The sequence below is a fragment of the Lissotriton helveticus genome, chromosome 1_1 (genome assembly GCF_964261635.1).
Source record: "Lissotriton helveticus chromosome 1_1, aLisHel1.1, whole genome shotgun sequence".
Lineage (NCBI taxonomy): Eukaryota > Metazoa > Chordata > Amphibia > Caudata > Salamandridae > Lissotriton > Lissotriton helveticus.
In genome coordinates, this window is record NC_136057.1 from 1,429,720,824 (window position 1) to 1,429,736,588 (window position 15,765).

The following is a 15,765-nucleotide window of genomic DNA, read 5'->3' on the forward strand; positions in this document are numbered from 1 at the left end:
ATATTGAATATTCTCCAGCTTCATCAGGAATTTGAGCAAACCGGTCACACTGTCTGCATTGGAGGGTGAGAGTGGTTCCACTGCTATTAATATAATACTTTAAGTCTCAATGACATATCCTCTACCCTGAATATTTTGTATACCCTCCAGCTTTACAGAGGATTAATCTGATCCTCTTAGTAAGAGCCCTCGAGTTTTGGAGTGCACTAAACACTGCTTTCTTGCATACCATAGATATGGTGATGCTTCCATCTTGCTGCGGGGCAGGAGTGGTAGCTTGTCAGTTGCAAAATATTTTATTTAGCGCGGCCTTGCTCTTAGGTGTCTGAGCGCATTATAGAGAATCAGTTCACCTACTTTGCCTCTGGGCTAATAATTCTATATTAGTCAATAACGTCTATAGTTGCTTAGGAAAGGTGGTGAGCAGAAGCGTTTCTATTTCACATGCTAGGTTTTGCCATGGGGTTTGTGTACACCTGAATTGGAAGTACTTCAGTGTGTGTGAGGCAACCAGGTTAGCAGCAAGCAGACACTGCATGATACTCAGCATGTACATATCCTGGGTGCCTGCATATAAGTTAGAATGATATACTCATTATGTTTACGGGTTTGAGTCCTGAAGGTGGGGTGTGCGGTACACCAGGCAATCAGCTAGTGTACTCTGCATGAGGGCCGCTAATGAGTACGTGTGACCGATGCCCCTGTGCAAGAGGTGTTACATCAGGCAGGCAGCAAGCTAGAACTGTATCAGGTGACTCGTGTACATGCATCTGTGTGCCCATGTTAGAGATTTGTGTTATTCCAGACACACAGTAAGCCAACTAGGCACGAGGTGATCAGCATGTACAGGTGACCGAGTACCCAGTGCTAGGACATATGCGTCACACCAGCCAAGCAAATGCTACTGCGTAGTGTGGACAATATATACACACAACCTATTGCTGGTGCACATCTCATGCAGTGTAGTTGCAGGGAACAGACTCGGTGTGTGGTGCGCGCAGCGTACTTGTCAAGGAGCGCCTGTCACCCGCAGGAGAGGTGCCGAGCTAGTGGTCATGTGTGCACAGCAGACTTAGGAATGACTGGTCGGCCCAGGAGAGGCGCGTAGTTGTGCGCGCAGTGTACATGTATGGGAATGGACGCCTGCTCTTGCGCATTTGTATGGCCATTTTGAGCGTGTACTGGACTCCATCCATCATTATTTCAGAACTAGATAGTGCGACTGTCAGAACAGATGTACGTGGACCACAACAGTGCGGAATCAGTGTGCCAAAGGTGTTAATTCTAAGTCACTTTTTCATGTATTTGGCGTCTTATGGGTTTGTTCTATTTGAGTGGAGCAGGCACTCCGTAGAAATATACGTCTAAGTGTGCTAAGGGGAGCCCCGAGCGGAGTTGTGACTTTTGATGGCGCCCACACAACTCCGCATCTCGCTTTTACATCATTACGTATTTTTTAAATGATTTGCTGCGCTATTCGCTTTCAGTTTAGCAGGTGTGCTGCTTTATTTATCGAATTTACAAATCGGGCCGCTTTCACTTAGGCGGCTGTGCTGCTTTTTTAAAATTTTTCATTAATCTCCAGTGCGGGCCGCTTTCACTTTAGCGGCAGCGCTGCTTTATTTAATTAATCTCCATTGCAGACGGCTTTCACTTTAGCGGGCGCACTGCTTTATTTAATCAATCTCCAGTGCGGCCCGCTTTCACTTTAGTGGCCTCTTTTAATGTATATTGTATTGTACTGGATAGTAATTGCATTTGTATAGGGCGTAATACCCCTGACGATGACGATACTTCTCCTCATTGACACTGCTCTCTGAAGGGCTCCTCCATTCACTGGTTAACATGCTTATATGTGTAATGCTCGGTAAGTAAGTCAGTTAAAAGCTCACCGCTTACACCTGCTGTTACCTCTTGGTCGGTCACTAGTTCAACTCTGACATGGTCAAGACAGCTTTCCTAAAATGACCGTGCTGTCTTAAATTGGACGATAAAAGCACCCGCTCTTTATGGCGGTTAATAAATAGACTGAGGTATAAAGCTCTCTACATAAAATTGAAGCTCATAATTCCTGTTCTGAGTGTGAAACAGTTAAGGTAAACGTTTCTGCTATGTAGCACCAATGTCCCCTCTCTACCTGTAAAGGTGTGATGCACTCTGCGCTGCAGTAGGGGTAATGTCACACCCCAGCTTTACGAAGGTAAAACTCCATGATCTCTCGGGCTATATCTGAGCTCAGCTATCAGCGATATGAATTAGCTGATAGGCGCACTACATAAAATATGCAAACAAAATCTGCAGGATGGCTCAGTGAGTTAAACGCCTGTCTCTGAAATAGGCCGTGATATGTACATCACACCTTTGAATCCCACAAGGCGACAGATGCTTCTCTGCATGTGATTTTAGGGGATAGGGCATGCAAGGCTACAGATTAAATGGATAGAGCCACCTACAACGAGAAATTGTGACCAGTTTATACGCCCACACACATTTGTGTGTGATATATAAAACCACTAACCTTGGGTTCTGGAGCAGCGTGCTTCCACTGAAAAAAGTGTACTCATTGCGGAAGCCCCAAATGCGGGTGGGTAAACCAGGAGACCCACCAGGTATCCCCCACTGATGGTTTCATCCACTCACTGCACCTGCCCATGAGGGCATTCCAGACCCCTCCTCAAACATCTGCCAGGTCCTTTGTTTGAAAGACAGACTGACTGGTGAACCTCATGTTCACCTTTTAGTGCAGCAACGTCCCAGTGCAGATGAGATTTTGTGCCTGCAATCGGACAGCACATTTCTCCTGATCTGTACTCCATCTCAGGAACAATACTGCAACTAGAGAAGCTCATTGGATAGCAGCACACTCAGGGCTTGTATTTTTAGTTTTATATACTTACTTCTAAAGGCAGATAGAGGTACACTTACTTGATTATTTCAGGTAATTTGTGGGACTGTGACAATATGCCGCCGCCGCTGTTAGGACCAGTTGGGTCGATCAGGTCTCGCTTCACCATGATACCTTCCGGAGTCTGCGGAGAAATATGTCTTACATATTAGGAAAGGCTGCTACATGGGTATAAAAATATAATATGTTTACAACTGCTGTTTTGGCAGCACACGATGATCTTGCTAACGTTTGGGGTTCATTTTCTTTGATTCTTTTAGATGTTTCTGCAGTGGTTGCTCAGAGAAATGTCACTTCTTCTTAAAGGGTTCACCTTCTTGGTGGTGAAAGAATGAGAGTCAGGTAGATAAGCTCCCTCCATGACCTTCCTTCTTGAGGTTACCTCAGCACGGAGAACATGTTCATGTTTTATAACATAACATAGCACAACATGTGTATTAGTAAAGAACACATTCACCCAAGGGGCAGCTTGTCACTATATAGCAAGTGTTTATTGTTACCCAACTTAATACAGATTCCATCAAACCCTTTGTCTTGGATTCAAACACTACTTTTCAACAAGACATAGTAAAAAACTGGTAGCCAAATTTGGAGTTTGGTTGAAGTATTTCCTATTCACTATGTTGTTAGACTGTAAACCTTAGTCAATGGCTTGCTTGAAACTCCTCCATTTTTAGTGATGTTGGAGGGAATTGCATTAGTTTGTCCACCAGAGTGTCAGGATCCACTATGGGAGGAGCTAGTTTTGTAGAGAAACATTTCAGTGGAAATTCACATAATACATGTTAATGCTGGTGGGCATTACATCCATGCATGTTAAAGTACATCATCGGTGTCTGCACAGCAGTGGCCCCCCTATCACACTGAGTGGGCATGTATGCTAGAAAGTAAGGGGCAGATGTATCAACATAACCATTTGCAATTTCTAAATAGCGATTTTTTAAGGAATCGCTATTTAGAAATCGCAAAATGGCATGTATGTAAAAAATAGCTATTTTTTTGCGATTTCTTAATCTTCCTTATTTGCGAATTCGCAATTTTATAATTCTCAAATAAGGAATAATTTCCCATTCATTCCTATGGGCCAGGAGGCCCATAGGAATGATTGTGAAATACATCTCAATTTGCGATTTGCAATTTGCTAATCGCAAATTGAGAATAATTTCAAGGGTGCAGGGGTGTCTCAAGGACACCCTGCTGCAACCCGTGAAATGAACATTTGTGTGCATATGGCGCATATACATGCCCTATGGGCATGTGTGTGCGTCACATGCCACCTTCAAGAATGCGACATTGTGCATTTTTTGAAGAATTCGCAAATTAGCATCAACTACAAGTTGATGGTAATTTGCGATTTCTTAACCAAAATTCGCAATTCAAAAATGCTACATACATAGCATTTAAGGAATCGCAAAATTGTGATTCCTTAAATGCTATGGCAAAATAAGAAATCGCAAATTTTTGAGATTCCTTATTTTGCGAATTTTTGATGCATGCCAAAATATGCAAATAGACCGTTTGCGATTCGCAAAAGGCTTGATACATCTATGCCTAAGTGTTGGAAAATTGCTCTTTCTGCAGGGTCTCTCCCAAACGTTTTTCCTTTCTCCTCTACTGTTTCTAACCTCGTTTTTGATTGTATTAGGACTCTGAGCACTTTACAACTGCCAACCAGTGCTAAAGTTCATGTGCTCCCTCTCCTGTAAATGGTATATTGGTTCATCCCAATTGCATACTTAATTTACTTATAAGTCCCTAGTAAAGTGCACTACATGTGCCCAGGGCCTGTACAGTAAATGCTACTAGTTAGCCTGCACCACTGATTGTGCCACCCACTTAAGTAGCCCTCTAACTTGACAGAGCTTGTGTGTGCAAGTTACACTGCCACATCAACCTGGCAAAAAAACCTCTTCACAAACATATTTTAGAATGTTTTCCAGTCTTCATGTTTCTTTGCCTGCTCAAGGGCTAAAATATAGGGCGTGCAACCCTGGAATACATTCCGTCCATGCGCATGAATATCTGGAAACACCCAATAGCCTCATCAGGCATTAAGCGCCAGGATGCACAGTGGAAAAGATTGACTTTTAATCATATTCATACACATTCTTGCTTTGATGACCTCATGTATTCCAAATGTAATCCAATCTTAATCCAAAGTTATTTTTATCCATAAAGTTCATCATCAGTTTCTACAGGTGCCTGCCAGCCTTTCCCAACACATATAAGTTCACTCTCCTTCATATCGCAGTCAGAGAAATGTGAACCCAATGCATTTCAGGCAGGAACTTCCCTTATTCAGGGGTAATCTGAGAGTCTACCCTGTCAAGTGGTGCCACCCCAGTCCTGGACCCTTGGAAGTAGACCTAAGGTCCTTGCCAATGGAATTGATGCATCTTCTCTGCTGAGCGGCGCATCCCCAAGCAGAACCGATGGGCTGAGCATCACGTCCCTGTGCAGAACTGATGCATTGCTGCTGCTGCATGGATTGGACCTGCACAAATGTCTCCAGCATCTTGGGACTTACACACCGCCTTTAGAATCCCCACTGCTCAATGTTTTTCCTAGCTCAAGCTCCTCGCATCCCTCGATGACAGCAGCCTCGGCGGCAATGCTGAAACTCAGCACCACAGTTATCCCGCTCATCGGAATTGGCGCATCGCCTCAGATGTGCCATGCATCATCAACACCGGATGTCACATCGCAATCCTCATCAACAGGATCTTTGATGTCGATGACATCTCTAGTTCTACTAGTTGTTTTTTTCTTTCATTTTGATCCTATTTTATTTATTAAAGTCAACTTTAGTTTTCTAACTTGGTGTGCGATCTTTTTTTGTGGTGTTTCCACTGTTTTACTGTTTGAAACATTGCACAAGTAGTCTACGCATTGCCTCTAAGTTTAGCCTAACGACTCTGTGTCAAGCTACCAGAGAGTACATGTTAATTTAGGATTTGACTGACTCTTACCCTAACTAGGACTGTGATTGCTGCTTGACCAGTGCTCATAGCCCAGTCAAACAACAACTCAATTTCTAACAGTAAGGATACCTTCTATTGTTCTGAAGGTCTACACTACATGGTGCTATTGTGGCCTTTCGTGGAGTTATTGTAACTCCACCACACATGGCAGAAAAATATTTCTCTAGGACTGGGTAGGTATTCTGCAAACTTGGGGACAAATGTACAAGCCCCTATTTCCACAACAACGTCACTTTTTCTGATGTTGTGGTGGCAATAGCGGTTTTGCCTTATTTACAAGACAGCGTTAAGCCACTTAAATGAGGCGCCCTTTGACGCACGCTATGATTAGCGTGAAAGGGGTGGGTGTTGCGGTGGGTGTTCAACTGCAACACCCATTGTTTTGACGCTGCCCCCCATGTGCAAGGGCAGCGTACGTAGGAGGCAGCTCCAAAATAAGACCAGGTTTTCCCTGGCGAAACGAGGAGAAAATAATTTTTTCTCCTCTTTTTTGCTTTCTCCATGTGTGCTGCCTTGTGCCTTAGAGTCTCCCTTGTCTTTCTCAGTACAAGGACAGGGCAACATATTTCGACCCATTTTTTACACCTTGCACTGATTACAGGTACTACAGAAATGATAGGAGCCACTTTTTCATCATCTAGGTGAAAAGAAGAATATACAGTGATAATATAGGCTGCAAAACTGTTGCTGCATTTAATTCCCGATTGCATAGTAAAATCTTTGGATTAAACAACAAACACAACCTGTTAACATGAGTAACAGTTTTCCCTGGTGGTTTTATGCTTATTTCTTTCAGAATTTAAAAAAATATCTTTTTTATCACCACGTTAGCAGGAGTATAAATATTACAATTCATCAAGACACTTTCATTATTATTATAATTAAGAAATCAAGATCAGACACAGATATACATATTCATCCCCATAGCTGATAAAATTTAGAGCTCATTCTTGATCTTAAAATAATCTCTCACTAAAAACAAACAAACTCTGTAACATTCGTTCCTAAGGGGTAATCCTACATCTCACCCCAAATTTCATTTTTTTTTTACTGTACTCCTACTCTTTGGGAGTATAATTTTGATTTAGCTTCAATTCGAATCATCTTCTGTTTCCACTGGGTAAAAACTGGAGCCTCGACCATTTTCCATTTTTGCAAGATCAAAGACCTAGGGCCCGATGTAGGAGATCAAATACAGGTCGGTAACGGCCGATTTCGGCCGTTACCGACCGGTATTTGGTTTTTGATATGTAGGAGGCCTAAAATTTACAGAATCGGTAAATTTACCGATTCGGTAAAATGCCGAATCGGTATATTTACCAAATCGGTATATTTACCGAATCGGTAAATCTATATGTAGGTGGCACTGAAAACAGTGCCACAGGCCCTTAAGAATTCGTTATTTACCCACGAAATTCTATTTTGTGGTAAATAACTAATTGCTGTGTACATGCACATCTGTGCATGTACACCTGTGCCATGTGACACACATACATGCCCTCATTGGGTTGCTTTTCTCTTTTTTTCAACTTCGTAACTTCATATGGAATTTACAATCCCCCAAAGATGTTCTTTCTAATTTGATTAGTAAAACTTACAGAAAAACGCCATGCATTTGAAATTAGCACCTGTAATGGCTTTATGCGCCCAGATGTTGTTCGCTCTCCATGAATGTATGTCTAATCTACAACCTGTGGAATTCTGAATCTTTTGTAAAGCTAGTGGAACTACTTTTGCATGCAGTTGTTGCTGGAAGATCTGGTACCAATTACCTATCGCCCTAGTCTCCCTTGCGTAATAACTTTTACTAATCAAATTAGAAAGAACATCTTTGGGGGATTGTAAATTCCATATGAAGTTACGAAGTTGAAAAAAAGAGAAAAGCAACCCAATGAGGGGAGTCCCGAATTACTCGACTTTAATTGGTCCCACAACTACATCACCCCTTCTAATAAAAGGTCACTAAAATGGTAAAACCAGGCCTCTTCCTACATTTTTATACTTTTATCATTTAAATTGAGACCTATTCTACTGCTATGTGCAATCAAGATTTCAAGGTGAAAGGAGATACACTGATATTCTTCCTTTAATGGAGAGAAACTAAGAAGGATAACATGAGGAGTCTTGTATCCTATGTTTTGGAAGTGTGGGGATTTTAATAAATAGAGCAAGCTGAGTGCCAATTTCTAGAAGCATTTGTTTAAGATAGAAGTTACCGACCAAATCTTGCCTAGCAACTGCTCGCCCACACCAGTCCATGAATGCTGCCTTGTAATATTTTTTAAAGTGGGTGAGCGAAAGGCAACCTTCTTGGATAGATAACTGCAAAATGTCTAGTTTTGTATGTGGCTTCTCACCCGACCGGACAAAATTTCGCAGCATCTGATCTATATCGAAAAAAAATCTTTGCGAAACCTTCGTTATATTATGTTTAGGCTGTGGGGTTTTAGGTTTAAACCTATAATTACTGATAAGAAAGAAAAATAGCCCTCACCGGCAAAAACATATAAACACTGAAAAAACACCTGGACAACCACAAACTAAATGCCATTCAAAGACAGGAAAAAGAGAGTGAAAGAGTCATTTTTTTCTTCCTGAAGGGGTCAATACTATGTAACTTTGTTATACAAGTAGCAGTAAGAAAGACTGGCTAACATTATTCTGCTTGAGTTTTGTTCTTTAGGGATGCCACTAAAATATTGTTTCTTCTTCCTTTTACTTTTTCAGTTGTGTGGCCTTTGGTCTAAACATGCAGGGTTTAGTTTCATGTTTTAGGTCTAGTTTAATTATTTTATAAACTATAGAGAATCAGGAAATATCAAACTCGTATTTGATATTTTGGCTGCATTTGATTCTTTCACCGATAGGTAAAGTGGCTGGTTTCATACAAATCTTTCCTAATATGTGTCATCACATTTACCCACAGAGAATGGCTAAAAAACCCTTAATACATCAGACCATAGTTTCTAGTGGGTCAGTATTGATAGTAGGTGAATTGCCAACACCTCAGGCTTCAAACATTCAATGCAAGGTATGGTGAAAAGTATATATATCACCAAGCATCTGGGATAGTGGTGAAAACATGACACCAGACTTTTGGAAAACATGGAACGCAGTGTCACTTGTAATGCTCTGCAAAAAAGGTTATTTCCAAGTTAAACAAAGATTGGAGTGATATTGTTTGTATTTGCAGTGATTCAGCTAGATGTATACAAAAGTTGTGTGATGACCTGTCAAAATTGATACCCGAGCTGAAGTGATTCCCTGTAGTGGATCCTTGCCACTCGTTATATGGTATGCTGAAAGCATCTTTACAATCTTAAGAGTTAATAAGGGATGCTATTGAATTTTTAGTCCATTCTGGTGCACTGGTTTCTGATGCACAGGAACTAAAAACGCAACTATTTATCATTTCATCCTTTATGTGGCATCAAAGAAAGAGTCGTCCCAACTGTGTCCCTTAGCTGATGGTTCTCAGCCCAATGGGTTAAGAATGCTGAGAGGGCCTTTTCACAGAAGTTTACATGGGAAGGAAAGAGCGAGCACACATGACCCACAGACTCACTGAAGAAATATTGTATGGTGTACTACAATAAGATTAATTTGCAAAAATCTATTTGGACCTCATATACACTATAAGTACACTGTCTATAAACCATGTTCTTTCAGTGCAGAAAGCAAGCAATAATAAAAGCAAAACGTCCCATAAACACCGGAAAACCTTTTTCCGTTGTTTTTAGTGGCGCGAAAATGTGTAACCACTGATAACAACTATTTTTGAAGATATTGAAAACACTGAAAAAACCCCACCAGAATTTACCAAAAATAGAAACTGAAAACAAGAAAGCCTAATTATGTTTGAAAAAAGAAAAAGAGGAAGAATCATCATTTTTATGACTGCGACTCTCCCTATTATAGAGAGAGGTAGGGCCTACCACTGCTTCAAAAGTTTCTTGGCCTTAGATATTGTTGCCTCATAAATAAGCTGATATAATTGAGATTGTTTCTGTCAGAGTTACGCAGTATGATGAGATAAATAGACTGTAAATACAGTTAGAGGGGGAAAACTAATTTTTGTTAGATTCTTCATTAAGGCACTTCTGAAAATATGGCTGTGGTTCTCATTAGAAGTGGCCCGGTGATTGTTTGGATATTTATTGCACCTGGTAAAATCCATCTTTGTTAAGTAGAAATTTACTGGTGCTATAAATACCACCCAGTTGTGTGTTTTTGGTGAATAACATGGATTTTGGTGCATAGTGCACCAGAATCTACATGTTCCTGTACATACTGGGTATGTTTCCCTGATAAAATATTGCAGATATAACCTGCTGATATATATTACAAACCACTTAATTGCGATATGTATGTAAACAGTAGTGGTGGGTGGAACTCATGGAGTTTCACTTCACGGAATTCCGCAGAGGTACATAAAAACTCAGCAAGATTCTGTGGAGTTCTGCCAAATGGCGGAAATATGCATGTTGCGTTGCAATTTAGTGCTAGTAGTGTTAGCAGCGTTGAAAAATCAGCATGAAAGGCGCGATGCATTGCGCAAGAACGTGCACCCATTCTGAGTTGACTTTGCTGCCACTTAAGTAAGAATATCTGTTTGAGTGGCAGCAAATCTACTTAAGAAGCAGCCCTCAGACTCCGTCCGGGTACGCCAAATCTCACTTGCATTTCTGGAGCCTCACGGAAAAAAAATTATTCCACATAGCCATTGGCGTAATGTGTCTGAAGCTCCATGTTACAACAATAACGTGGAGCCACCAAATGCAGCCAATTACTGCACATATTGCATAATCATTATTAACAATGCAGCTCCTAATATGGGTCTATGCATCTTATCTTGAATGCAATTAAACCAGTTCTGTTGGCTATTTTGGTGCAAAATATTCACTTTGTTTTTAGAACACTCTTTTCCTTATAGAGTGGAGCAGGAACGCAAGCATAGTTTTCTGGCAAACCTTTCAATGAAGAACACACAAAACCTAAGTTTGGTAAGACCTGCAAGAGTCTATTTTTCAAGCTGAGGCATTCTAATGATCAATTTCCTCACTCATGATGTCTTTTGCTTATCAGGCTTTCTTTTGAATCCTGGTTATTCTTAATTGAGCTGGCCTGCCTTCATCAAGCCAGCTTTGGGCATTAATACACTTGTTCAGAGGAGAGCACACTAAACCCTGAAAGTACTCTCAATGTCCCTCAATCTGGTGTTAATTATTCGTAAAACAAAGAGTTCCTTTGTAAAATTCAGAGATATAAAGATTAATTGTTTCAAAGGATCACTTTTACAGTTGCTTAAAAAATTGGAAGTACCATGATTAAGATCTATTATGAGGAAAACATTGTCATTAACATACTTCACTACACCACAAACTGTCCTTGCAGAAGAGGTATTTCTGTTCCAATGAAAATAGCATACTTTTTCTAAACAAAAAAGGTTTTCAAGTGGTTCAGAAATTGCATCTGAACTTTTTTTCTTTCTTGCAGTTGACATCCACTCGTGGACAGGAGTAGCTAAAATGTAAATCACTCATACCTAAATGTTGATTTTATCAATAATGGACACATTACGATGTCGGTCGGAGTTGCCTCCAACCGACATCGCCGCAGTCTCGGGACCGACAGACCCCAGGTCCAGACACCGCAATTACAATGCGACCGCACATGGTGTGTCTCAAGCTCCTATTTCTCTATGGAAGCTTGTGCTGCAGTCGAAAACCGGCCCGGCCATAGCACAAACTACCATAGAGAAATGGGAGTTCTGTTAATCCTTGCACCGAGTGGCAGGCACCTCACGGTGTCTACCACATGGTGCAGAGATTAACCCCAAATCCTCGACCAGAGTCCGCTGAGGCATGTGGGCCCATCTAGAGGCCCCCAAAGTCACTTTCCAACGGGCTTTTCATGTCGGAAAGCCCAACATAAAAAGCCTGTTGGAAACCAACATCACAATCCCCACAACGGAAATGCAGTACATAGGGGAATATGTGCGCCCTCTGACTGGCCAACGGGCGCCTTCAGCCCACCTACAAGCCAGTTGGTCTGACCAGCATGTTTAAACGCCGACCACCTACATTGTAATTAGGCAGTCGGATTGTAAACCTACGATGGTGGTTGGTGAGCCTCTGACGAGCGGTTGGAGGCTCACCGAACGACATCGTAATAGGGCCCAAGTGAATAACCCTGCACTCGGTGTACTGGTCGATTACACACTGAGGAACCTAAGAAAACCTAAGCACAATAAAAATCAAATGAATAAAATAGTTTCATAAAGGCTACTTTCAAAGAAGATAGCTAAGTGTACAGATGTCGTAAAAATAAAACTACATGAAAGCGGCATTTATAAAAAAAAAACTAGGATAAAGGAGTCAAGTAACAGCTGGATTATAAGGAACCTGCATTTAACTGCCAGGTGAGCCAGCTTGGTGAAATGCAGAAATCATTTAATATGTCCTGTCTATACCAAGGAATGAAACACTTATGAAAATTACAATTTACCTTATAATTTCAGGGATACTTTCATTAGTGCAACTACGTATGTATTTGGAGGGCGCAGGCATTTTAAAAAATCAACTAAGAAATATTTCACTGAAAAAAGGGGGGCATTTTCATAATGGTAGTCAACTTATGCACCTCACTCCCACTTAAATAGGAGATTGAGGCACTGAAAAGGTTAGCATTATAACAGGAAACAATTGAAGCACACAAGGTAATTTAGTTCATTACCCCAATAACTTAGTTAGTGCTTACCTACAGCTGTTTACTGCATTGGTTTCAGGTTTGATGGGAACTATCATCTACATACTAATGGAAATGTGGGGTTCGTACCAGTTTATGTTTACACACATGTGGACTGTTTGGAATTAAGTTTGATACTTGATCTAACCGAAAAAGGGAAATGATATGCTGGTAAAGTTAATCGATGTTTTTTGGAGTGTGGGAAGGGGCTGTAGAAGAGATGAACAGGTTCCATCAAGTCCTTGATAAAGTAAATCTAGAACATGATATTTACACTGAATTTAGGATCATCCGGATTTAAAGTCTGGATGGTAAAGTCAAAGTAGTTAAATTACTGTTACAAACAACAATTCATACAAAGTCCACAAACTAGAACTTCTTTTCAGAACCAATGGTTTTTTCATCTGAACAACTTAAATGGAGTGACAATTTTTCCTCGAAAAGGTTAATTTCAAATCCATTCATATTTTTGTTCAAGAAGAAGAGTGACTTCAAAAATACATTAGAGCAATGGATCCTCTCTATTATGTTTTAAAGCAAGCATAACCTAAAGCCACGACAGCTACGAATTATATGTTATTGAAGAAGAAATTATCTCAAACCAGAAATTGTTATTTTAAAAGCCCAAACACAAGATGACTGTTTCAGGGACTCTGAAGGTAGGTAAAAAGGGAGCCGTAAATTATTAACAGCCAGTACTCAGCAACGTATTCACACACATTGGAACTGATTGTGATGTAAGGCGGATGCAACATCTCGTAAATGCGATAGAGCGACCTCTGGTCAGTGGTTCCAACCACCTGACTTCATTCCGACATTTTCCTATGGGAGCATCTGTGACAGCCATAAACCGGCCGTAGTACATGCTCCCATAGAGAAATGGAAGGTTGTATTAATCCGAGCGCTCCTGCCTCGGGGTGCAGGGATTGACCGGGGCTCCATAGGTGCCCCCTCGGCCCTCAACAGGAGGCCTTGCACACAAGGGGGCCCTGCTAGAGGCCCCCAAACACGCTTTCTGAGAGGGTTTCCATGTCAGAAAGACCAGCATGGAAACCCTAACTGAAACCGTGCATCGAAATCCCAAGGGCGGAAAGGCCACCCTTTGGGATTACGGGCCAGCCTCCGACTGGCCAATGGCCTCTTTGAGCCCATTGGAAGCCATCCGGAATAACAGGCCGGTTTCAATTCTGACCAGCTGATTAATAATCAGTTGGTCGGAATTGAAACCGAAGATAGCGGTCAAAAGCCTCGTACCTAAGGTCAGAGGCTTTCTGACCGACATCGTAATAAGCCTCAAAGTGTAGGTAGCGAGATAAGCCATGTTTTAATTAAATAGACATGTTGACAGAGGAAGGGGGCATATGTGAGACACCAGCAAAGGATGTGAAGGAGAAATGCAGGTGCTGGTGTAATATATTGAGAGCAAATTGCATAATTCTTGGGCTATTGGGTAAAGAAATCAGTGAAAAGTGAGCATACCTGAGAAGTTTAAAATGTATGCCATTAGACGTTTATTGAAGAAACTGGATATAGAAATGGAGCCACCATGGAGTACTCCTGTGGATCTCAACTAGAATAACAAGGTAGATAGTAGTTCATCTGTGAAACTGGTATTGATATTCTGCCAGATGTGAGTACATCTGAGGCACTTGGTAAGGCTATGGAACTAGATAGAACTCCTCTGATGTACTGGACTCTACTTACATGCAAAACAACTATGCCGCAGAGCAATTATGCAGGGATGAATTGATGAAAACACTATTCACTCTCTAAAATGTCAACTGACTGGGTTTCACTGTAAAGAGATTGAAAAGTGAATGAAATCTTCCTTGAACATTACAATAAGATTTATAATCATATTCAGATAGTTGATAAGGGGGTACTGGATGGATTTTTAGGGAGACCTGGGCATGCTGTGGTAAATAAATAAATAATACCCTATTTTTGACTAGGCATATAGCATAACAGATAGCTCAATAAATAAGAGTCAAGATTCGAGGTAGTAGGAGTTTCTGCAGGTTTATTACAGCATAAGGACAGGATCAGGACAACCTGCATAGGAACAGGGGCCCAGCAGCTGCTGGGGCTAGGTCTGGGATGAGCGCGCTAACTTTTAATAACAATACCCGGGCATATATACATAGCGCGAACACATAGCATTACATTGCAGTAGGCGTAGCAGTGGGTGGAGCAGAAGGCGTGACGCGTAGCAGTCACGAGAGATAAGAGTAAAAGTAGGTGTAACTGGGCGTATACATAGACATGTGATGCAAACGTAACAGAATATGTCATGAATGGGGCGGAAACATAGGAGGGGGCTACCTAAGGAGCCGGGACCTCTAACCTGGTGGTGCGCGAAAACTGGCAATGACGTATCACTAGGAGAAGCTGGGGGCTATGAACTCTGTGCTAGGAGCAGAGACTAAAGTCTGGAGGGTCGGAGCGACATGTACCTAAACCCTATCTGGTATCTGATGTTTAGGGAACATGTTGATATAAACTAGAAGTCATGAGGGGAAAAGCTAACTTGATTCTAAGACTGGACCATGCATTATTCTACATGAAATGCGTGATGAGGAATATTAAATGACCAGTAAATGCAGTATTTCTCTAACATGGAGACGAGAAGGCTAGACAATGACGGAAACTATTGATACAGTTCAGTAGCTTAGGAATGCAGAGAAGGAGGACTGAACTGATAGCTGGAACTATAACATACTTTTGGCAGACTCAGAGGCAGAGCCAAGCTGCACCGGGCACTGCGAGGCAGGAAGTAAGTGAAGGGTCGAGGATACAGGTGGGGGCTGTATCGCTCCTTAGCGAGGCTTTTCAGGAGACAGGAGCTGAATCTGATGTCCGGGCCCTTTTGAGGCCTAGAAACGGGGACTTTATAATGGAATAACGTGCACACTGAGAAACGTGGCAACATAACTTACATAGGCCTGATATTCGTAGTATTCACGAGGACTGGAAACTGGCATACTAGAGGTGGACACAACTGTAATTGCGTCATTAATCGGACATGGGGAATAACATATGCATATTGGTCATGCACACATAACATATGATGGATGAGGCGTAGGGACACAGAACATGGCAAAATTTACTTTTCCACATTCCCTCCTTGTCACT

At 41.5% G+C, this 15,765-nt stretch overlaps 1 protein-coding gene across 1 annotated transcript in view; it reads right to left on the reverse strand.

The window, feature by feature from the left end:
• The window catches only part of LOC144764166 (A.superbus venom factor 1-like), a 1,132,054-nt gene that overhangs the window by 1,022,800 nt on the left and 93,489 nt on the right, over nucleotides 1-15,765 (reverse strand). The window contains exon 4 of the mRNA XM_078650288.1: nucleotides 2,926-3,029. Coding sequence (XP_078506414.1) covers nucleotides 2,926-3,029 — 104 coding nt within the window. The remainder of the gene's footprint in view (nucleotides 1-2,925; nucleotides 3,030-15,765) is intronic.